The 25,279-nt window shown below is 39.2% G+C and overlaps 2 protein-coding genes across 3 annotated transcripts in view; both read left to right on the top strand.

Annotated features, from left to right (window-relative positions):
* Window positions 1–25,279, top strand: part of LOC308671401 (zinc metalloproteinase-disintegrin-like protein H3) — a 287,574-nt gene that overhangs the window by 145,318 nt on the left and 116,977 nt on the right. The gene's annotated exons all lie outside the window — the stretch shown is intronic.
* The window catches only part of LOC308671399 (zinc metalloproteinase-disintegrin-like protein F1), a 78,883-nt gene that overhangs the window by 3,718 nt on the left and 49,886 nt on the right, over window positions 1–25,279 (top strand). Inside the window, exons 4-15 of one of the 2 annotated variants that reach the window (XM_081333556.1) lie at window positions 1,442–1,520; window positions 3,102–3,178; window positions 4,792–4,984; window positions 11,115–11,177; window positions 11,775–11,846; window positions 13,166–13,335; window positions 14,456–14,540; window positions 15,652–15,782; window positions 18,504–18,681; window positions 19,728–19,817; window positions 20,651–20,846; window positions 23,299–23,401. The exons of the other annotated variant lie outside the window; for it this stretch is intronic. Of the exons in view, the coding sequence (XP_081189682.1) occupies window positions 1,442–1,520; window positions 3,102–3,178; window positions 4,792–4,984; window positions 11,115–11,177; window positions 11,775–11,846; window positions 13,166–13,335; window positions 14,456–14,540; window positions 15,652–15,782; window positions 18,504–18,681; window positions 19,728–19,817; window positions 20,651–20,846; window positions 23,299–23,401 (1,437 nt within the window). The remainder of the gene's footprint in view (window positions 1–1,441; window positions 1,521–3,101; window positions 3,179–4,791; window positions 4,985–11,114; window positions 11,178–11,774; window positions 11,847–13,165; window positions 13,336–14,455; window positions 14,541–15,651; window positions 15,783–18,503; window positions 18,682–19,727; window positions 19,818–20,650; window positions 20,847–23,298; window positions 23,402–25,279) is intronic. 2 annotated transcript variants of the gene reach the window in all.

Here is a 25,279-nt window from a genome sequence, read left to right as displayed (position 1 = left end):
TATTTTTCAGCACAAAAGACAAACATAGTTGGAAGGGACCTTTGAGGCCTTCTAGTCCACCCCCCTGCTCAAGCAGCAAACTATACCATTCTATGGCTGTCCAATCTTTCCTTGAAAACCTCCATTAATGAAACACTGGCAAGTTCCGAAGGAAAGCCATTCCACCGATTAATTGTTCTCATTCTCAGGAAAATTCTCTTAGTTCTAGGTTGCATTTTTCACAAGTAAATAAACCACGAACACCATTAAAAGAAAGTGTGCCATTTTCATTACCCTGAAACCTGTAAATGCCATATTGCTGTTTAAATTAGTATGGCAGCCACTACACTGTAAACATGTCTCTGCAGCCTGGTGCAATTTAATACTAGCGTTAAGACTGAGGTACAAAGTTGGTGCATTGGGAATGACTGCCCGGCTTTGATTTTAGCATGTATTTTGGTTTTGACCATGCTATATGTGCCTTTAAATGTATATTGCCTTTATTATTAAGTATAAGCTACAAAGAAATTGCGCTATGTGCGGGTATCTGTGTGTCATGCTAAACTCTAATGTGTGCTTTACAAGTTCTAATGTCCCCTTTTGTTTAAATATGAAGGCTATACAGAAATTCAAGGGTAGAATCTGGATGATCTTGTTTTGGCATGGAACCAAAGCAGGGCTAGAGGGGGAAGACCAGAAAGGATTTCTAGATTGGAAAAATGGAAGGCAATAACAAATTTATAGATGTGACATCAGGAGTGGAATGTGACTCCATATATTGGTTTAAAGCTTCAAGAGAGAAGCTTCTGTATGAAGGTTCAAGGCATTCATTTCCCTGAGGTTGCTTCATTTTACTCTTTAGTAAATAGAACTTACTGCTCCTGCCTTTGAGCCTTGATGAAGAGAATTACACAGCTTCCTTGGTGTAAATATACATCTTCAGGGGAATCAAGTATGTACAGCCCTCCTCTTAAATAGCCATTCTCATGGGATTGAAATACCTGCTCCATTCTTTTGATAAAGGTAAAGGTAAATATTCCCCCACACATGCATGCTAGTCATGTCCAACTCTAGGGGCCAGTGCTCATCTCCGTTTCAAAGCTGAAGAGCCAGTGCTTGTCCGAGGACGTCTCCGTGGTCATGTGGCCGGCATGACTAGACGCCAAAGGCGCACGGAACGCTGTTACCTTCCCACTGTAGTGGTCCCTATTTTTCTACTTGCATTTTTATGTGCTTTCAAACTGCTAGGTTGGCAGAAGCTGGGATTAGTAACAGGTGCTCACTCTGTTACGTGGCACTCGGGATTCGACACGCCAAACTGCCGACCATCTGATCAACAAGCTCAGCATCCTAACCAAGATACTTCAAATGCCATTATACAGTAGTTGTAAACTTATTATAAAATTATCTCAGTCCTACTTAATTCCTGACATAGGTATTCCCTTCTTTGCATTCTTTCCAGAGATCTTTTTTCAGAAGATTACAGCGAGACTCATTATTCCCCTGATGGCAGAGAAATTACAACAAACCCTCCAGTTGAGGTAGGGTCTCACTTTTAAGAGTCTTACTTTTAGGAAGTAAATTGAAACAAATGTTTCTGCACAATATTACAAATATACAAGAATGAGACCAGGCTACTCAAACAAGAAGGGCTCTATATGTATGAAGTATCTTATACTGATATGTACATATAAGGATGCATGGATTGTTAAACCCAGTTTGTTTTACTCATTGAATTGCCATGGCAGTATTTCAATCATCCAGTTCTTTCCTACTGGTTAAAAGCCAACATTTTGGGGAGTGAGTTTCACAAATAGATTTATTATGAGAACATCAGGTTTATAAGATCTATATTTTCATTTATAAACCAGACTACAGGGATACATGCAAAGTCTTTTATTTGTAATGCCAAAAGTGAGAGAAATTCACTTTGCTCCTATACAGAAATCCATTTAATATCTTTCACATTACAATGGTCTAGAACGTGGCCCTATCAGCTGGAAAAAAATGACAGCACTAACATGCTTCGTGAACTCCTTGGCTCCTTGCCCCAGATTGACCTAAAAATGCATCAACTGTCTCCAAAAACTATCTACTTCTGGCTTAGCATCTTCAAAGTTCATTCAAATTGCTCCTATTTAGTGTGTAACAGAAATATCTTGATTTTAATGTCTGCATGGATCCTGCTTCCAGATAATGCTAGGAATTATATCTCTCTGTATATTCTGAAAGCTTTCCTTGTGTGAGCTTAAGTAAATAACCAATATTTGGTATCATTAGTAAACGTGTAATTTTTTATACATTATGGTAAGATTTCAGAATGTAGGACAACCATGAGATCTGAAAGTTTCTTCAGCAAATCCTGTGGTTCAGGACTAGAATAGATCTCCAAGAAAACTTTTTATATTTGTATGTTGGTTGTCTGCCCAAAATTTCTCAGCTTTGTGCCATCAGTGGGACTCCCCCTACAATGTGACTTGATTTATGGAGATTTGCGTTAAGCAGGTCTTCTGCTCCCCTGAATCAATTTTTTAAAAAAATAACTGCTGTCTTAATATTTCATTGATGTTCTGGAATACATTGGTGTTCTGAACCAGCCCTCTTCTCGCACCCCTAATCAAAAGAAGAGACTGGAAAGCGTCCAAGGCTAAAAGGCTTCTGCCAAGATTTAATAGTAAACACACAAGAGCTTATCTTCTCAAGCAAAAGAGTTGCTTTCAGCAACCAGCCCCTCCCCAAACACTCCTTTTATAGAGAGCTCAGGGCGTGGTCTCCCTGTGCCTCCTCCCGAGGAGTCCCATAGCCTTCCTTTGTTTGTCCCTGCTCGACTGCCTCCTGCGTCGGGCGTCCTTGAACAGGGCCAGCTGTGGGTCATCATCCTCCGCACTCTCGGGCTCACACAGCTGAGCAGAGGTTCCCGGCTGAGGACTCTGCAAAGTCTCCAAATCATCATCAGCCGGTTCGTTTCCCTCCTCCCCCACATCTGAGTCCTCCGATACATCGGAGCCGGCTGTCGGACCCACAGGCTGGCCCTGAGTCACAACAATTGGAACTGTACTTCTGCTCATCAAATCACACTATAAACAAGCTTTAACCAGTGTAGTCCTCTTGCCTCCCTACAGGATCACTGCTATTATCACGGACGCATCCAGAATGATGCTGACTCAACTGCAAGCATCAGTGCTTGCAATGGTTTGAAGTAAGATAGTCTCTAATATTTATTTATTTTATTAAGAATAATATACTGCTCTTGGAGTTGTCACAGTTAAAATGAAGGACATCAGTTTTTCATGGAGATTAGTTGGGTGTGATCCAAGACTTCTGCAGAATTAAGACAGACTTTGGTTGAATACCAAGAAGAGCTGCTGCCAGCCAGTAGAGACACTGGGGAGCTAAATCAGATCTGTCTGCAGGATTTTCCAAGCCCTGGTCTCCTTTCCATATAGGAGGTGATGTTACAGGTAGAGAAGATTAGTAGGTTTCAGATTGCATACCTTGCTAGAAAGCGTACAGGAAGGGGCAAGCAGACATTTCAGTTCTACCCAGAAACACTTTCTTGTGACAGCCTGCACACTTTCTCCAACCAGGTAGATATCTTAGCCACATAAAGATCCCAAAATTCAGAAGGTCCTTATCATTAGTCGGAATCAATGTCCTCTCAACATCTATTATTGAAGGAAGACACTAAAAGATCCCCTTTGAACAGAGACTGTGTCCACGCAGTGCAAGAATAAATGAAAAGATGGAAAAGAAAAGAAAAATGACAGAATAATGAAGGAAAAACATAATGACAGAATAACAGCATTGGAAGGGACCTTGGAGGTCTTCTAGTCCAACCTCCTGTTCAAGTAGGAAACCTATATCATTCTAGACAAATAACTGTCGATCTGTTGTTAGAAAGCAGTAGTGATGGAACACCCACAACATCTGAATGTAATTTTTTTCCACTGGTTAATTGTTCCAATTGTCAGAAAATTTCTCCTTAGTTCTAAATTAGTTCTCTCCTTGATTACTTTCCATCCATTGATTCTTCTCCTGCCATCAGGTGAGTTGGAGAATAGGTTGTCACACAATTTTTGTGATAGCCCCTTAAATATTGAAAGACTATCATGTCATCTCTACTCCTTCTGAACGTATCCAGTTCCTGCAACCATATTTTAGCCTCCAGCTCCTTGTTAGTCTGTATTGTTATTCTTCAGTGTTACTTATGTTATTCTGTATTGCCCTCTCTATGAAGATGCTTGACAGGAATTCCTACTTCCATTCTTTATTAAATATCCCGGTCATCCTGATTCTTATCTTGAATTTCTATCAGATCAATCTGATTTTATTTCCTTCACCACAGCCAAATACTGTATTTCCTCTAATTCTTTTTAGACATTTTAGAACAGTTATATTTTTCATTTTTTTATCATAATTAGTTGTGATTCTTAAGCTTTATCTGTTGGTCTATGGGTGAATAAAGATTTATTACTGACTGTACAAGAGTGTGTATGTGTGTGTGTGTGTGTGTTTCACTCTTATGAAACAATGTTTTACAGAAAAACAGCATCTTTCAAATAATTTTGTCTTGCAATTGTATAGCTAGAAACTTTTTTTTAACATTCTAGGAAATATACAGTATTGGATTCCTTGCCAAACTATCTCCAAACAAATACTGTACAGATATTTTTTGGTTTCATTGACTGTGTGCAATCTCTTATATCTTTCTGATCATAGCTCTGTCTTTGAGAAGTATGAGAAAGATGCTGAGGAAAGAAAATAAAAAAAAAATCTCCATCTCTTATCACCCTTTTCCACATTGTTTTGCAGAGGACATTTCAAGCTTCAAGGGGAGACGTACTTAATTGAACCCTTGAAGCTTCCCGACAGTGAAGCCCATGCAGTCTACAAATATGAAAACGTAGAAAAAGAGGATGAGGCCCCCAAAATGTGTGGGGTAACCCAGACTAATTGGGAATCAGATGAGCCCATCAAAGCCTCTCAGTTAAACCTTACTCCTGAAGTAAGTCTCATATTAAACATTGTTTGAGAATAAGGATTCTTTTGCTTGTTTCTAAAATGTAAAGTAAAAGAGAAATTGTTTTTTGGGTGTGTGTGTGTGTGTGATTAGATAGAATTCAAAAGGGAGGACCCCACATTTCTACTTTTTTTAAGTTCTAGCCATGGTATAAAAGAAACAGTGGAAACTTGATGAGCAGAAAATACGTGTTCCAGGCTTATAGCATTTTCTTTGGTCATACAAAAATAAGTTTGGAGATTTGAATCAAAATGGAATTAAATTAATCTACAAATCATGTCAACTTTCTAAATCAATTTTTTTAAAAATAATCAAATTATTAAGTTGTATGCCTCTTTTCCCCTTCATGGATTACTGCCTTGTTGTGGCGAAGGGGCTTGCGTAATTCAATGAAGCTATGAGCTATGCCGTGTAGGGCCACCCAAGACGGAAAGGTCATAGCAGAGAGTTCTGACAAAACGTGATCCACTGGAGAAGGAAATGGCAACCCACTCCAGTATCTTTGCCATGAAAACCCTATGGACAGTACCAAAAGGCAAAATGATATGACGCTGGAAGATGAGCCCCTCAGGTCGGAAGGTGTCCAATATGCTACTGGGGAAGAGCAGAAGGCTAGTACTAGTAGCGCCAGAAAGAATGAAGCGACTGGGCCAAAGCCGAAAGGACGCTAAGCTGTGGATGTGTCTGGTGGTGAAAGGAAAGTCCGATGCTGTAAATATTTTTTCTCCATAGGAACCTGGAATGTAAGATCCATGAATCAAGGAAAGCTGGACGTGGTCAAAAAAGAGATGACAAGACTGAACATCGACATCTTAGTTATCAGCGAACTAAAATGGACAGGAATGGGTGAATTTAATTCAGATGACCATCAGGTATACTGCTGCGGGCAAGAATCCTTCAGAAGAAATGGAGTAGCCTTCATAGTCAATAAAAGAGTAGGAAAAGCAATACTGGGATACAATCCTCAAAATGACAGAATGATCTCAGTTCAAATCCAAGGCAAACCATTCAATATCACAGTAGTCCAAGTCTATGCTCCAACCACCTGTGCTGAAGACAATGAAATTGACCAGTTCTATGAAGCCCTACAGCACCTTATAGAACTAACACCCAAAAATGATGTTCTTATCGTCATGGGGGATTGGAATGCTAAAGTAGGAAGCCAAAAGATAACTGGAATAACAGGCAAGTTTGGCCTTGGAGTACAAAATGAAGCAGGGCACAGGCTGATAGAATTTTGTCAAGAGAATACGATGGTCATAGCAAACACTCTTTTCCAGCAACCCAAGAGACCGCTCTACACATGGACATCACCAGACGGTCAACACAGAAATCAGATTGACTATATGCTCTGCAGCCAAAGATGGAGAAGCTCTATACAGTCAGTAAAAACAAGACCAGGAGCTGACTGTGGCTCAGACCATGAGCTTCTCCTTGCAAAGTTTAGGCTTAAACTGAAGAAAGTAGGGAAAAGCACTAGGCCACTCAGGTATGAATTAAATCGTATCCCTGTTAAATATACAGTAGAGGTGAAAAATAGATTTAAGGAATTAGATCTGATAGACAGAGTGCCTGAAGAACTATGGACAGAAGTTCGCAACATTGTACAACAGGTAGCAACCAAAACCATCCCAAAGAAAAAGAAATGCAAGAAAGCAAAATGGCTGTCTGAGGAAGCTTTGCAAATAGCTGAGGAAAGGAGGGAAGTGAAAGGCAAGGGAGAAAAAGAAAGATACGCCCAATTGAATGCAGAATTCCAGAGAATAGCTAGAAGAGATAAGAATGCCTTCTTAAATGAACAGTGCAAAGAAATAGAAGAAAATAATAGAATAGGGAGGACCAAAGATCTCTTTAAGAAAATTGGAGAGATGAAGGGGATGTTTAATGCAAAAATGGGCATGATAAAGGACCAAAATGGCAGGGACCTAACAGAGGCAGAAGAGATTAAGAAGAGGTGGCAAAATTACACAGAGGAACTATACAAGAATGAGCTTAATGTCCCTGATAATCACAATGAGGTGAGCTAGACATCCTAGAATGTGAAGTGAAGTGGGCCTTAGAAAAGCTGAGCAACAACAAAGCTAGTGGAGGGGACAGTATTCCAGCTGAGCTATTCAAAATCTTAAAAGACGATGTAGTAAAAGTGCTACACTCAATTTGCCAGCAAATTTGGAAAACTCAATAGTGGCCACAGGATTGGAAAAGAACAGTTTACATTCCAATTCCAAAGAAAGGCAGTGCCAATAAATGTTCAAACTATCACACCATTGCACTCATTTCTCATGCTAGTAAAGTTATGCTTAAAATCCTACAAGCTAGACTCCAGCAGTATTGTGGATCGAGAACTACCAGAAGTACAGGCAGGATTTTGAAGAGGCAGAGGAACTAGAGATCAAATTGCCAACATATGCTGGATCATGGAGAAAGCTAGGGAGTTCCAGAAAAACATCTACTTCTGCTTCATTGACTATGCTAAAGCCTTTGATTGTGTGGATCATAACAAACTGTGGCAAGTTCTTAAAGAGATGGGAGTACAAGACCATCTTATTTGTCTCTTGAGAAACCTATATGTGGGCCAGGAAGCAACAGTGAGAAGTGGACACGGAACCGCTGATTGGTTCAAAATTGGGAAAGGAGTCCAGCAAGGTTGTATATTGTCGCCCTGCCTATTTAACTTACATGCAGAGCACATCATGAGAAAGGCAGGGCTAGATGAATCAAAAGTTGGAATTAAGATTGCCAGAAGAAATATCAACAACCTAAGATATGCAGATGATACCACTCTAATAGCAGAAAGCGAAGAAGAACTAAAGAGCCTCTTTTTGCGGGTGAAGAAGGAGAGTACAAAACTTGGGTTGAAACTTAACATTAAGAAAACCAAGATCATGGCATCCGGCCCTCTCAATTCCTGGGAAATAGATGGGGAAGAAATGGAGGTAGTGACAGATTTTATTTTCCTGGGCTCCAAGATCACTGCAGATGGGGACTGCAGCCAAGAAATTAAAAGACGCTTGCTCCTAGGGAGGAAAGCCATGGCAAATCTAGACAGCACACTAAAAAGCAGAGACATCACCCTGTCAACAAAAGTGCGTATAGTCAAGGCTATGGTCTTCCCAGTTGCAATGTATGGCAGTGAAAGTTGGACCATAAGAAAGGCTGAGCACCAAAGAATTGAAGCCTTTGAACTATGGTGCTGGAGAAGACTCCTGCGAGTCCCTTGGACTGCAAGGCGATCAAACCGGTCAGTCCTAGAGGTGATCAACCCTGACTGGTCTTTAGAAGGCCAGATCCTGAAGCTAAAACTCAAATACTTTGGCCACCTAATGAGAAGGAAGGACTCACTGGAGAAGAGCCTAATGCTGGGAAAGATTGAGGGCAATAGAAGAAGGGGACGACAGAGAATGAGGTGGATTGATGGAGTCACTGAAGCAGTAGGCATGAGTTTAAATGGACTCCAGAAGATGGTAGAGGACAGGAAGGCCTGGAGGAACATTATTCATAGGATCGCGATGAGTCGGACACGACTTCGCAGCTAACAATGCCTCTTTTATGCATGCAGAGAGTACTTGGGATAAGGGGAGAAACTGCTTTGAAATATTTAACGGTTTTAAGAATCTTTATTCTCCAGTGGTGAAATTGCAAAAAAGTCAAAGCTTTTTGGATTAAAATTTAGTGGAATATGCAGAAAATATTTAAGAAAAAGATAAGGTTTTCTCCACAGTTATTTTGGTTGGGTATTATTACAGATTGTACTGTTATAGAAACCAAATTGATGTTGAATTTAATAACGGCAGCGACTTTTGGTATCTCAATACTGGAAGAAGGAGGATCTGCCTACGATAGAAGAGTGGACTTTGAAAGTTTCAAACCTGCCGGAAATGGCAAAGATTTCAGCATATTTGAAAGATCAATCACAACAGAGATATATTGTGGAATGGAGAAGGTGGATCGATTATATTCAGAACAAATATGGGACTAAAAAGTTTCATTTAGCATATGAATAATTATTAGAATTATAAGATGTATTATTATTTAGTTATTATTATTTTGTTATTTAGTTATGTTTAAGGGGAGTTAAAATGCGATAGAATTTTAAGTGTTTTTTTTTAGTTAGATAGCTTATTTTAGCTTAAGTTTGTAAAAGTTAATACCTTGTATTCAGCTCTGGGAAGTTGAGGGGGGAGGGGGAGGGAGGGTAATTGGGGGGAGGGGGAGGGAGGGAGTTTATGTTTTTAAAATGTATTTTAAAACTTTTCAATAAAAAATGTTTATCCTCAACAAGTTGTGTTTATATACATTAATTACTCCTCTATCTTGAATGTTCTTGTCTCAATGTCAGGTCATGATCACTTTATTCAAACTGGGTCTTGTGCAGCGGAGTTAAGAAAGTGGTTGTCAGAGAGAAAGGAGAGAAATTGCACTCTAGAATTGGTAATTTGGCCTTGTAGTTCTGTATGCTGAAAAAACATGAGAACACTTTCCTAGGGAAAGAAGCAAGTAATGCACACTCACACATTCAGGTCTTAGCATAAGTGTACTTCCTGAGCAACCTGGGTACTCTAGTGGTGGAATCTTTCAGTGGAATCCAGGACGGAGGGTCTCCTTCCCAGGGAAATAAGAGGCAGATCAGCAATGAGTCCTTGGATTGCAGAAAGAAGCCCGGAAGGGATCCTCCCTAAAGCCTTCACAGGGTGTATCTCATGGTTACACAGAGTGTGCTTTAGCCTGGCAAGATTCCCGTCTATACCAGAACAGCAATAAAGAAACTACTTTGAGCAATTAACCATGTTTTCTTGTTCTTTTGGCCTGACAGGTCTGAAACAATATTTCAGTAATCATTTTAAAATTACATCAAAAGAAAGGTATAATTCTTTGGCCATTTAGAGAGAGTTCAGTGTGTCAAAATGTCTGAGTGCTCTCCTTACCTTGTCTTTGATGCATAGTGTGATATGATTGCAGGCCAGGTCTAATTGGTTCCATAGCATGACCACATCACTGTGTTTCTCACGTGATTGGTTGGGATCCTTTGTTTGACAACGGGAAGGAAAGGTGAGAAAGTCATTGAAGGATCATTTTGACAGCCTGAAAAACAGGTCAAAGAGAGTAATTTCCTCATGTGCCTGTTCTTATTCCTATTAAATTCTTTTTAGAATTAGGTATTCATATATACATTTATAGGGACGCAGTGGCTCAGTGTGTTAGGACGCTGAGCTTGTCGATCAGAAAATTGGCAGTTTGGCAGGTCGAATCCCTGAGTGCCTGTCACTTCGTCCCAGCTTCTGCCAACCTAGCAATTCGAAAGCACATAAAAATGCAAGTAGAAAAATAGGGACCACTACAGTGGGAAGGTAACAGCGTTCTGTGCGCCTTTGGCGTCTAGTCATGCTGGCCACATGACCACAGAGACGTCCTCAGACAAGCGCGGGCTCTTCGGCTTTGAAATGGAGATGAGCACCGGCCCCTAGAGTTGGAAACGACTAGCACACATGTGCGGGGGAACCTTTACCTTACCTATATACATTTATCTTTAAATGTAGGCATCATAAATTCCAAAAAGAGATTAATTAGAAACAAGTGCCACACCTTATTAATACAAAGAAAGTGATTTTTTTAAAGATGACCCCTTTTGTTTCTGCTTGACAATCCATAGCATAATGTACTTTTCCCCCAAAACTTTGTCAGCACTTCCTCTAAGTCAGTATTCCCCAACCTTTCAAGCTTTGTGGACAGGTGGGGAGAGGAGATGGTTCCACGTGAGCAGCAGGGTCATGCGTGCACCCAGCTCTATTCGTGCAAGCGGTGGGCATACGCACCCACTCATGGAAATGGAGCACACCCACCCATGCTTGCTCACTGGTCATGCAAGTGGAGATGCAGGTGCTCACCTTCCACTTCCATGGCCCAGTTCTGAATGGCTCAAGGCCCAGCGCTAAAATTTTAACAAGCTGTCTCCCTATAAATGTCTTCTTGAAAGAACCAATATTTCTGAAAGTTCAAGTATTTTGACCAAAGAGTAAAAAAAAGCACTTTTCCTATTATCTGATGATGACCAACATTCTTGTTGGCTGCTGGGAGCAACATGTCTAAACAGCCTTTTCTTTCTTGTTCTGTTTAGCAACGAACATATTTGAAATCCAAAAAATACGTTGAGCTTGTCATAGTTGCAGACTACATAATGGTAAGTATCCTGGATGTCTCTCCATTTTCTTTCTGCATTAAGCACAGCATTTTGTTTCTGCCTTTTTTAATGTGGGCATTTTTGAAGACATTAACAAACTAACTGGCTTTCTCTTAAAATATGCTTTATCATAAACATTAATAATTTTTGTTATTGGACCCAACCAATATTTATAAAGTTAAGAGACATTTGTGAATATACGGTACTCTAATTTGCACATTTGTTCTTCCTGTATACCATCTAAATTTATTTTTGTCCCACACTGGTTAAACAGTTCTGTCGGTTTCTTTGAAACATTATTGCACTCTTTGTTTATCCAATTTAGGGAAGCATTTAAGTAGACTGACCAAATTTTCTCTAACCAGGAGAAAGCCCATGTATGCTGCTGAAAAGTTAATAATGTTAATATATTAATGTGACAAATGTTGATTTAAAAAATCAGCACAAAAGAATTCTTTGGCCTGCTTGTATAAAAATTAAAAATCATAAAAATTATGATTACATCAGCAAACTCAATGATCCTTTCACTGATATCTTATTTCTTTACCTTCTTCCTATAATTATGATCTCGTCTTAACCTTTTTATCTTTTCTGTAGTTCTGGAAATATGACCGCAGTTTAAGTACTATAAGAACAAGAATATATGAAATTGTCAACACTTTAAATGTGGTAAGAGGACATGGCAAATATTATTTCGCTTATTGAATTTAAACTTCCCTCAGCCCCAGCCCAGATTTTCACTGTGGTAACACAACACACTTAACCAGGTAAAGAGAGAGAGAAGATGGGTTTCTACAAGAATGCTAACTTCTGTGGCTTTGAGTGAGGCAAAACTGGGTCATTTGGCCAGCTGGTGATCCAGCATGTGAGGCCATCCCAGAAAATGGGTTAATTAGGTTAATAGGTTAATAAGTTAATAGGTTAATAAGCCTCTTATGGGAATACAGTCACTGTGTTGGGAGGATGCAAATCCAAAAGTGTTGCAAGAATTCAGTCAGAACTATGTCTGTAGCTGGATTCTTTCAGGGCTGTGGTTAATGGTTCTGAACTGGGAGATTAGAAAGAGATGGACAGACTCAGTCTATTCCCAGTTCAGTTGATTATGAAACTGATCCCTGAGAAGAAACTTGGAGACAGGAACTCAATTTGACTTGGATTGTGGTACTTAGGAGCAGATACACTCATATTGCAGTCTCCTATTAGCCTTGTTTATATTTTCACTGTTGATGATCAGTTAGAAACAGGGAGAGAACAGGAAGATCGATGAGTCAACTCTCTTGTTAGTCCTCCTACTCTTCTGTTCCTATTTATAGAGAATAATCACCTGCTTCTTTTTATCATGTTATTTATTTCTCCTGCTTAATACATTATTTCTCCTGCTTAATACATTCAATAAGAGCCTTGGTGGAGCAGTGGGCTAATGCCTCCTTAAGTAACACCAGCTGCCTGCAATTAGTGCAGGTTCGCATCCCACCAGGCTCAAGGTTGACTCAGCCTTCCATCCTTCCGAGGTAGGTAAAATGAGGACCCAGATTGTTGGGGGCAATAAGCTGACTTTGTAATAATGCCGCTTGGGGTGTGTGTGAAAGCCCTAATAAGCAGGCATATACATAGAATGAAGGCTACTGCTAAGCTTGTAAGCCGCCCTGAGTCTTCGGAGAAGGGCGGGATATAAATGGAATTAAAATAAAAATAAAATAAATTATTATTATTCCCCAATATATAGAGTCCTGACTGCTGTCTGAGCTTGGTGGTTTCCTTGCAGACATTTCATTATCTGACTAAACAACTTACTTAGTAAGCAAAGCAGCAAACTCAGAGCACCAAGGACTTCAACCTTGAGCTCCAGAGAGTTCTCTTCTATTAATGCCTAGATCTATTTTTTTCACCTGCCCGTAGAGGCCAATGTCAGCTGCTTTTTAATCTTGAATGTTTCTCAAGGTTTACTTGTATTTGAGTTTCTGATTGATGCCATGTCCACTTGACAGATTTACAGAGTTCTGAATATTTATATAGCACTGGTTGGCCTAGAAATTTGGTCCAAAGGAGATTTGATTAACGTGACGTCATCAGTATATGATACTTTGGACTCATTTGGAGAATGGAGAGAGAGAGATTTGCTGAATCGCAGAAAGCATGATAATGCTCAGTTACTCACGTATGTCTCATTGTGGGGAAATGGAGTGGGGGTGACCGGGAGTGGAGGGTTATGGGGTGCTTAGTCCTTGCACAGAGCTTCTGCTCTATGCTGTATGCTTTAAACCATGTGTGAACTTCTGGGTCAAAGTCAACCAATTATTTTGTAGATGAGATCTGGTTTTGAGAAGTCCTTGAATGATTGCAGGTGAAAAAACTCAGCTTGATTTCATTTCACCTGGATTTAAAATTGAAACTTACATGATTATCCTGCTGTACCTTTGCTGTACTTACACATGCATTTTTAATTCAATTAAATAATGTTTTGGTTCCCATTCTGCACCAAATAAATAAACACTTGCATTATACAACAGATAAACCAAGAATAAAGTAAAATAATACAGTATCCAATCTATATGTAGTGCTTAGCAATATATGCATATACATATACATTTGTGTGTGTGTTTGTGTGTGTGTATGGTGTGTGGTGTGAATGTTTCTCTGCCAGTCATATCCGACTCTAGGGGTTTAGGATCAGGTCTGTTTCACAGCTGAAGAGCCAGCATTGTCCAAAGATGCTTCCATGGTCATGTGGCCAGCATGATCAAATGCCAAAAGCACATGGAATGCTATTGCCTTCTCACAAAAATGGTACCTATTTATCTACTTTTGTTTTTGTGCTTTTGAACTGTTAGGCTGACAGGAGCTGGAGCAAGTAATGGGAGCTCACTGTATCAGGCAGAACTTAGGTCTCAAACTGTCCACCTTCTAGTCAACAAGCCCACTGTCTTAACTGCTCAGTTCCACACCCCATCAGCCTATATATTGGCATAAAAGTTTATGAGAGGGAAATTGACATGTTCATTGTCTTATATCTGTAAGCTATTGCACAAATATCAATTGTGTTGTGAGCAATCTTACAAGATATGTGCGTAACAAGAAGGGCTTATGAAATATGGAAGGGGCTAGATGGAGAGCAGATTTAAGTGCAAGGGAGAATGTTTAAAATACAAAAAAAAATCAATCTCATTTTCTCATTTAAGTTGATGGCTTTGCAAAAAGCCATAGAAAGTTATGTATGCCCCTACATAGTGTGCTTTTATCTTCTATAAATTTTATCCCCTTCCTCTTCTTTCTCATAGGGGCATTAACTTCAATGGACCAAGTGCAGGACGTGGTTTCGTGGGCCGCATGTGCCAGCCAAAGTATTCTGTAGGAATTGTTCAGGTTAGTAGAAGAAAAAAAAACCTATCGATTTGTACTCAAGTGAAAACTTATGTACAGGCATAACTTCTTTATAAATAAAGTCTCTTCTTATTTTTCATCCATGTCATTTTCACCCAGACTTATTTATAGATTTTACATCTCCAAGTCCTGCGTCAACTGATGGCATTTTGGCACAAAGCATTCTTAGATAAGTTGTAGAACAAGCTATTTGTATGCAAAGAGCTATATGTCAAAGACGACAATATATTGTAAAGTTTCTGGATCAGGAGGAGTCAAACTGTGCTCTGACTGGCAAATGAGCAGGTCAAATTATGTTACAATACTTCCAAATAATGCTTCTGAACAATATTCTTAGCAATCCTAATGACAAACATGAATCACCCCACATTCATTCCAAGAAATGTAGTGTCTAGATTGCATGTGACTGAATTAAAGTACATTGAGAATATGAGAGAATACTAAATCTACTTAAAAGAGAAAAAAACTCCAGTATTTTAAGATCCTGCAAGAAAACCATTAGTTAACGTGATACTAAGCATCTATTGAGAAACAGTAAAGTTAGCTTTTTGTTCATGTAGGAAGAATGGAGAGACATGGCAATAAACAAAACTTATACAACAAAACTCATAAAGTTTTCTTTCTTAATAAGCAGAGTTAGGATCCTGGTAGTACAAGGTAATCCTATTTCCTCAAGAATGTAATTTTACTCAGAAAGACCAACTCATTCTTAAGTCTGTTTAGGATTACCTTCAATATTCCTAAAATGTGAGCTTGTAGCAAAAGACATTGAGTAGTTTTTGGAGTGAAGTTGCCTGTAAGTTTTAGAAACTATATAAATGCAGACAGCAAATGGATGCATAACTTTTGATCTTCTCCTGTGCTGTAGCTTCTGGGCTTTAAAGTTTCCTTCTGGATGTATTTGTGTATGTTCCGGAGTCTGGGTGGGGACACTTACATTCAGAAAAGTTAGAGGAATCCTGAGATGGTATCCTCAACTTAAAATTGGTCACTTAGCCACCGGTTTTAGCCATTTAGTGCTAATAATAATAATTGGATTCACTTTCATTTTCTTGGCGGACTAACAATAAACAAAATATTCTCTTATCTTCAGGATCATAGTAAAATATATCTTTTGGTTGCATCTGCAATGGCCCATGAGATGGGTCATAATCTGGGCATGGATCATGATGGAATTCAGTGTACTTGCGGGGCTAAATCATGCATTATGTCTGGGATACTAAGGTAAGGATTGAGGAAAACTTTTAATGCCTTTCCAATGAAGGTATTTTTAAATGGTTGCAATTAATTCTTAAATTAAATATGCTGAGAACTTAGAAAAATGAAGTGATCAGGGAGTTACAAAAAAAGAGGGTTTGGGTAATTTGTGTGTCACTTTACCATGTGTAGTTAAAATGTGTCATATTTAAAAAGGTAGAAATGTTCTCAGCAATTGAATAACCATCCTTCAGTAGCTTCCTCCAAAACCCCAGAGTTTAAAGAAACAACGTAGGAAGCACAGCCAAAGAAACCAAATATTAATATCTGTGATGGATAAAAGAGGAAAACAAGTTAGATGTTAAAGACTTTCCTAAACTGGGAAGCAGAATGGGGAAAAAATATTCTGAATCTGGCAACAGGAGGAAGAAAAAGATAAATTAGCATCCTTGGGGTTTTCTTGCCTCACCCTTTCATCAAGGTAGAATATGTTACATCTCTGTCATATATTGCAGTCTTCTGAAATCAACAGGTAGCAACGTGCAGGAAGTCATTGACTTACAACCATTTGTTTAGCAACCATTTGAAGTTACAATGGCCCTGACAACACTGACTTATGACCGGTCCTCAAAGTTACAGCAATCGTAGCCTCCCTTCAGTCATTTTGGGCAGTTGGTGACAGCTGCGTGTGTTCATGATGCTTGCAGCATCCTGCATTCATTTGTGACTTTCCCAGCTGTCTTCCCATATGCAAAGCAAGTGGAGGAACCTGGGTCCTTTAATGACTGTGTGATTCACTTAACAAAGTGGCAAAACTGATTGTAAAACTGAGCATGACTCACTTAACAACTTGCTTGGTGGGCAATGGAAATTCTGGTCCCAGTTGTGACAGCAAGTCAAAGACTACCAATATTTTCTTCCAGGTGCAAGTTTAGGCCTTACTTCATCAAGAAGGAAAAGGAAAAGGAAAAAGAAAGCAAAATGTTCTCAGCAATTGTCTTTTGCAAAACTCCCCATAACTGTTTTGTGTAGACTCAGTGAGCATCCCACCTTTGGATCAATTTCTTGTTTCTTCGGCTAACGCCCGAGGACTTTGTTGCCTCCTATTTCATGCAAGGGCAAGGAGGCCAGGAAGTATGGACAATGTCATGTAGCCTTTCCTGTCCTTCCTGAAGGATTTCTGGGCATAATGAATACTCTTTAATACTTCTAGATACTTTGTGGTGTTTTAGAATAGAATAGAATAGAATAGAATAGAATAGAATAGAATAGAATAGAATAGAATAGAATAGAATAGAATAGAATAGAATAGAACAGAACAGAACAGAACAGAACAGAACAGAACAGAACAGAACAGAATAGAATAGAATAGAATAGAATAAAATAGAATAGAATAGGAATAGAATAGAGCTGGAAGGGACCTTGGAGGTCTTCTAGTCCAGCCCCCAGCTCAAGCAGGAGAACCTATACCCTCTCAGACAGGTGAATGTCCAGTCTTTTCTTTAAAAACCTGCTTTATATACCACAAAGCCCTCTCCTCCCAGCAGGTAACAAGGAAAACAGGTTTGAAGAGGATGTGTAATGTCCCAGACAATACTTTGTGTTGGAAGAAACCTCAAAAGAGCTTCTGTGTGTTGACCAAGTCAACCAGTTTTGTACGGAAGACTTTGCTTGGAAAGAAGACTGTCTTGTCTATTTAATGGCCATCAGAAAATTGTCTTTGTGTTCTTGTTTCCTCCTCCTAACTTGAGGGACAATAATTCTATTCCTAATGATTTGAATTAACATTAGGAAGGTGCTTTTCTGGGCTTACGATGCCATGTTTGCATCTATTTAAGTATTCAGCTTCAGAGGTCAGTGGCATGTTGCTGATATTATCACCTTTTCAACAAAAGAAATCAGCAAAAAAAATACTTTAAGGCAAATAGAGAGTTAGCGTAGTTAGCTCTCTCTTCATGGTTATAAAAAGTATTGTCCCTCCAAAAGAAGAAAAGAAAAACTGGATCAAAATTCCACAGTTTTTCCTAAAGTTATATTATTTTCCTTCCACAGAGAGGCTGACTAAAAATGAAAATAAAAGGCAGCCCATTCAAATACAAGACGCAGCTCAATCAATTAATATCTCATGGGGTTCTCATTGCAAATGTATTTTGTTAAAAAAGAAAGGAAAGTTAGTGGAATTAAAAATGAGGGAGCATAATCTGGAAGTAAGATCAAGGGGTACAAAGCGTTCTCTTATCTATTTTGTTAGCTTTAAAGAAAAGAAAACCACTGCATTTCTTCAATAACGATCCCTTTTCCATCTTAAGGGATGTGGTGGCTCAGTGGGTTAGGATGCTGAGCTTGTCGATCAGAAGGTCAGCAGTTTGGCAGGTCGAATCCTGAGTGCCATGTAGCAGAGTGAGCGCCTGCTACTCGTCCCAGCTTCTGCCAACCTAGCAGTTCGAAAGCACATAAAAATGCAAGTAGAAAAATAAAGACCACTACGGTGGGAAGGTAACAGTGTTCCGTGCGCCTTTGGCGTCTAGTCATGCCGGCCACATGACCATGGAGACGTCCTCGGACAAGGGCTGGCTCTTCGGCTTTGAAACGGAGATGAGCACCGGCCCCTAGAGTCGGAAATGACTAGCACGCATCTGCTGGGGAACCTTTACCTTTATCTTTCCATCTTACATGTTTTTGCAATGAATTCGGTTCCTAGTCCAAATATGGATGATGTCATGGTCTTATTTTGGTTCATCTCTACAGATGTGAAACTTCCTATCTGTTCAGTGATTGTAGTCGGGAGGAACTTCGGAAGTATCTTATTAATAAAATGCCTCAATGCATTCTCAACAAACCCTTGAAAACAGATATTGTTTCACCTGCAGTTTGCGGAAATTACTTTGTGGAGGTGGGAGAAGAATGTGACTGCGGCTCTCCTGCAGTAAGTCTTTTTCTCTTTTAATCAACAAGAGTAATTTGAAGAACTGAATCAAAAAATGGGAATCCTTGAAAAATTATCTGGCTTTCTAAATGGTTTGAGCCATCCAAGAGGTTGGTTTGTGAATGGCATAGGTTTGTGCCCTTTATGTACATGCATGTATGAGTGGTTTTTTGGATTTGGTTAACCAGTTATAGAGGAATGGAATTGTAGAGGAATGGAGAATTGGTATCTCACAACCATTTGGGTATTTTTTGTTTTTTTAAAAAATGGGTGATACACCACTCCAAGAAAATCCTTCCCTCCTGAAAACTCCCATTTTGTTGACATGGCCACATTATCTGTCCCACAATTTTCTTGAGCTGCTTTCTCCCATAACTGATGATCTTCAATCTATGCTCTGATCCTAATAATGTTTTATAAAAACAGTAATATAGTGTTCTTTTTATATTGTTAAATACATTTGTAATGTTCTGTGAAAATGTCCTTGAGAGACAAAAGAAGGAGGAAATGTCTAGTCTAGTCAATGGTCATATAAGGAGTTTAGCCTGCAGAAGCAATGGGGCATGGCAAAAATCTCAAGTGGGACACCTCCCACCCATTCTCTTGGTCCGTAAAGATGAGGTGGTAAAAATGGACTTTCATTATTGAAAGATTCTGCTACTGTAACTTTACAATCAAGGTAGTGTTCATACTCATGGTTGTTGCTTCTTCTCTGGACTACCTCAAAGGCTGGCATGATGAGTAAAAAATCCCTCATGAATAAGAAAGAAAAGGGGCTGTAGGTTTTGTGGGCTTCACAATTAGGAGATGAGGATATTTTTATTTGTTTTATTCTTTTCACATAGGAAATATCAGATAAGGCTCTTTCACAGAGATATGCCATTATCCATTTGCAATAACATTTTGTGTGTTTGCTAGCATGAACCCATAAGAGGAAACACATTGCAGAAATGTCTTTTTCCTTGGCAGTTTCACTCTTCAAAATAGACCAATTAAAAAGGACCAGACAGAAAATTCTATATCATTTGATATGTTTTGGGTTTCAGAATTGTCAAGACCACTGCTGTGATGCTGCAACGTGTAAACTGAGGCCAGGGGCACAGTGTGGAGATGGAGTGTGTTGTTACCAATGCAAAGTAAGATTTGTTTATTTTTAACACCAGGAGAGATTTTACCCTGCTCCATTCTAGCCATATAGAAACGTAATATCTCTTGGCTGTGTACTATGATCAAAACATTTTATCCTTATTTCTATCCCTTCTTCCAGTTTATTTGAATCTTATGAAGATATCCTTAGGGAAGATAATTTAATAGCATTTCAGTCTTGTCTCAATCTCAAATGCACTCTTTCGGCATGTTAAATCATGTCTATGAAAATAATATATTTTTTCTTTGACTGAGATTGCATGGAAACTAAGTTTAAATAAGGGTGAGCAATGTTTGAGATTCGTGTCCCAATTCAGCTTCCTGACTTTCTGAAAGGTTCTAAGAGGTCCCTGGTAATGCTGTGACATTTTTCTCTCTGAGCCTTTTAGGATGGAAATTGGTGCAGGAGACTTCTGGAAGTAAAGTTGCCTTTTTCCCCATTAAGTTCTCTACCTGCTCTGTAAAGCTCTAAATTCAGGTGTTTTGGTGGCTCATTCTGGAGGTGCTGCAGAACCATGAAAAGAGAGGTGCAAGTTCCTCATTCCTTCTTTCTATGTGGGATCCCAGTTGACTGGTCAGCCAACATATAGAACTTGTATTTCAGGAATTGAACCTTTCATTGCAATCATTTCCCGATAGCAAACAAGATGGACTGGGACTTCTAGACACCACACACAATTGTAACAGGGCAGGGATGCCTTGCTTGGTGATCCTCAAGACAGATGAAGAGGAGGTTTTGAAATGTGTTGTGAATCATGGTTTGACTCTTTGATCTCTGCTGCTGAAGAGTGATAGCTGGAGTATTTTTGATTCTCGCCCACAGTTTAGGAGAGCAGGAACAGTATGCCGGCCAGCAAATGGTGAATGTGACGTTTCTGATCTCTGCACTGGCCAATCTGCTGAGTGTCCCACAGATCAGTTCCAAAGGAATGGACATCCATGCCAAAACAACAATGGTTACTGCTACAATGGGACATGCCCCATCATGGGAAAGCAATGTATTTCTCTCTTTGGGGCAAGTAAGTCAACTTTAGCATTTCAGAATACTGGTGTTATAAAGGATTAAGATAGTCATTGCCATTAATGAAATATATTTTCTCCTTTTTTATCCATAGTAAATCATCATTACATTTCTGTTCTGTAACAGAGTTGGAAGGAGCCTTGCAGGTCTTCTAGTCCATCTCCCTGCTCAAGCAGGAAGCCTTATATCATTTCCAATCTCTTCTTTAAAAAATCTCCAGTGTTGGAGCACCCACAACTTCTGAAGGTCTTTTCCAGAAGGAATATTTTTTTAAGATTAAAGCCTCCATTCTTTGTAGGCTTTAGAGCCCAGAGATGGACTTTGGGGGAAGGACATTTTTGTGGGTTGTTCATACGTTCCCAAATTGGAGGAAGATCTGAGCCAATCTCAATGAGAGATAATGTAGATTGAACATGGGACTGTGCGCTAAGAGTATTCAACCCTGCGACTGAAATTTTCCTTACATTTGGCATAATAATTGAAGAAACAGATGTTGGGGGATGTGATTCCTATCACTGATCACTGATCATTTTAATGCCAGACTATTACAAAATTTACAGCATGGCTTTATATTGAAAAAGAAAACTGAAATAAGTTCCTCTTTTTCACATAGGGTAGATAGTTTTCAGCTAACAGGGAGATTTTTCTTTATATAGGTGATGCAATGAGGTTTTGCATATAAAAATTCCCAAACACAGGTTTTGGGTCACTAATTAAAAGAATCAGAATTAACAGAATAATAGAAGAACAGAGTTGTAATAAGGAGCCTTTGATGTCTTCTAGTCCAACCTCCTGTTCAAGCAGTAGACCCTATACCATCTCCAATCTCTTCTTAAAAACCTCCAGTGTTGGAGCACCCCAACTTCTGAAGGCAAGCCATTCCATTGATTAACTGTTCTCTCAGGAAATTTCTCCCTGTTTCTAGGTTGGTTCTCTCCTTGATTAGTTTCCATCCATTGGTCGTGCTCTCCCTTCAGGTGCTTTGGAGAATCAGTTGGCATCCTCTTTTTTGTGGCAGCACCTTAGATATGGGAACACTGATATCATGTCACCCAGAGTCTTTCTTTTAATTAAACTAGACATACTCAATTTGTGCAACTCTTCTTCATATGTTTTAGCCTCCAGTCCTCTTATCATATTTGCTGCTCTTCTCTGCATTTGTTTTCAAACTGTGGCAAACAAAACTTTGCACAATATTCCAAAGCATTATAAAGTGGTACTAACAGTTCATGTGATCTTGATTTTATATCTCTGTTAGCATAGCCTAATTGTAGTGTAAAACAAAAAGTGTAGCCTAGCACTGTATTGGTTTTTTTGGCGGCTGGCTCATATTTAAGTGATTGTCCACTAGGACTCCAAGATCCCTCTCAAAGTTACAACTATTGAGCCAGGTATCACCTTTCCTATACCTGTGCATTTGCTTGTTCTTTCCTAAATGTAGATTTCTTTTTTTACTTTTTCACTACTGAATTTAATTTTGTTAGATTGGACTCAATGCTTAAAAGATCCTTCTGGATTGTAAGCCTATCATGTGGAGTGATGGCTATTCCTACCAGTATGCTGTTCTCTTCAAATTTGATGAGTTCCCCTTCCACCTTCTTATGTACATTGTTTATGAAGCTCATGTAGCATGTGTGATGATTGGGAATCTGAATTATACATCAGAAAAATTGCTCCACTTCCACGATTAATCAATCAATTGGATTTGTAGAGGATGTGATTTGGACAATAAATGGAAACTTGCTGTATTATTTCCATTGTTTTAAAAATGGAAACTCTCAGTTCAAACAAAGAAAACGTTATTTTGATCAGGTAAATAGCCCAAAATGAGGTAACATTCCAAAGAATAGTAATCCAACTGTACTCAAAGAGACTTGTGTCCAGGAATTGACAGGTCTTAAACCAAGAATGATGGTTATTCCATGCTGAATTCTTTCTTGTTTCATTCCTATCGTCAAAATCTTGCCAGACTACTATCTGCATCTACAATACATTCTGTAAACTATTCAGGAGATGTCTTCATCCTCTTTCTCTCACACATATATCCAGGGAGAGTTGCCTCTTATTTCTCAGGATTTCACACCCTCCCTTCTGGAAATCTATATCTTCACTGCATTCCAGCACAGGAATGAATCCATGATAAAGCTGAAGTTTAAAAATGCAGACACCGAGGAAGAAATCTGGATTCAGATTACCCTATTTATCAGATAGTCTCCTGCAAGTTGCATTGTAGTGGCTTCAGCTTTGTGTCCATCAAATGGAATAAGCAAGTTTAGTGTAACATTGTATGTGATAGTGAAAGCTTCATAATGAGGAATGGTTAAATAAGTAAGTAAGTCAATATTAACTAAATTATATGGAACTCCTCTCTAATCTCTTAAGCCATTCTTTATCCTGCTGGCATATTACACATTCATGTATTTGTCTTGGTTCCTCACTCCCACTTGCAGGTGCAACTGTGGCTCAAGATTCATGTTTTCAGTTTAATCGTCGGGGCAATCATTATGGCTACTGCAGAAAGGAAAATAATACAAAAATTGCATGTGCACCAGAGTAAGCAATCTAAATTATTTCCTGCTGTGATGATGATATAATATAAGGATAATAAGAAATATTTTATGGTCCACATCTGTGGGAATATGACTCTGTCGGCCAGCTAAAACAATAGAAATATGAGCCAATTTCTGAATGGCTAATTTTTATTTGTTTTCCATCTGGGGTAACAAGATGGAGCAAAAGTGGGATGTAAAAAGAGCGCTGTGAGGATAGAAGTGCCTTTTAAAAGGTTGTGTGAGAAAGGACAGATAGTCCTTGACTTATAACCTTTCGTTTAGCGACCTCAAAGAAATTGATTCTTCCACTTCCAAATATAATGGCATCCTGTAGTCACGTGATCAAAATTCAGGTTCCTGTATTTATGAGGGCTGAGTCCTTCGGGAGAAGGGCGGTATACAAATATAATAAAATAAAATAAATAAATAAATAATGTCCCAAGGATACATGATCACCATTTTCCATCTTCCCAGCCAGCTTCCAGCAAGCAAAGTCAATGCGGGAGGTTGGACTTGCTTAACAAACATGTGATTCACTTAACAATTGTAGTGGTTCACCTCACTGCCATGGCAAAAAGGTTGTAAAATTGTCAAGAAAAATTCTGGACACAGTTGTGGTTGTAAGTTAAGGACTATACTATGATCCACCTTTCTCATTAGGTTGACATCACCCAGCTTATTACTGAATAAATCTTGGTTGACTGAGTTTATTAATTGCATTTAGTCATAAATCATGATTTAGAAGCCACAAGGGCTAAATTGGCTCCACATGTTGAACCCAAACTAAACAATAAGCCACATTATCTTTTAGTGGTGTGTGTAAATCCGGACTCTGCCTTTATCTCGTAGGCAAACACACAGACCCCTGTGCCATTGTTTCCTGTTAAAGGAAGGAAAGTTCTTATTTTATACATCCTTAGTTAAATCTTAATTACTTTTTGCTTCCTTTTTTAAAAAAATGAAATGGAATAAAAGCCATTGGGGGGGGGCATTTCCCTCTCCAACCTTTAAATTTCAACTCCCTGTCATCCACTGATCAGAGATTAGAGGAATTTTAAGCTAGAGATCTGGAAAAAAATAAATCTCCTAATTCTGCTTATCCAGGTGGATAATAGATGCATTCCTTGCTCTTAAGATAAGAATCCTGACTCAAACTATCTTCACCCCCAAAAACATGGAAATCACAGTGAACTAGTTGGAGATACAAGAACTGTGTTTCTTTATTTTGGTTCAAACCTTGAAACACCTTGTAAGATTTTTCAGGTACATGTTAAAGGCAACCCAGTTCATATTGAGGCTGAACAAACCTCTGTTTCTCCATCTCTAATTAAAAAACAAAACAAAACACATAAAGGATAATATAAGATCAACTGTGTGTTACCACAGTGACGTGTTCTGGTCACCTCCCAGTTGGATTACTGCATAGGGCTACCCTTGAAGAGTATTCGGAAAGTGCAACTGGTACGGAACACAGTGGTGCTGATAGTTCTGGAAGCCTCTCACATGTGACACCGCTGTTATATGATGAACAGGTTGCCAGTTTGCTTCCGGGTCAATTCAAGGAGTTGGTCATTACCTTTAAAGCCCTTTATGACATGAGTCCAGGAGACTGGTGGAACTGTTGGGATTAACCTGCTCCAGTCCTTTTAGTGAAAAAGGTCTACTTCATATCCTGTCAGTCAAAGAATTTTGGCTGGTGAGGTGCAGGAGAAAAGCCTATTCAGCTGTGCCCCCACCCCACCCTCCATAATATTCTCCTGTCAGAGGTGAGGTCTGCCCCAGAGTTCTGGCCCCCAGGAACAACCTTCAACCAAGGCTCTGCTGCTTGGCCGGTGGTGGTGGGGCAACATGGGCCTGCTATATTAGGGATGGCTGATGG

This window comes from Vipera berus, assembly GCF_964194415.1.
Source record: "Vipera berus genome assembly, chromosome: 8".
Classification (NCBI taxonomy): domain Eukaryota; kingdom Metazoa; phylum Chordata; class Lepidosauria; order Squamata; family Viperidae; genus Vipera; species Vipera berus.
This window is presented reverse-complemented; position numbering and strand designations above follow the sequence as displayed.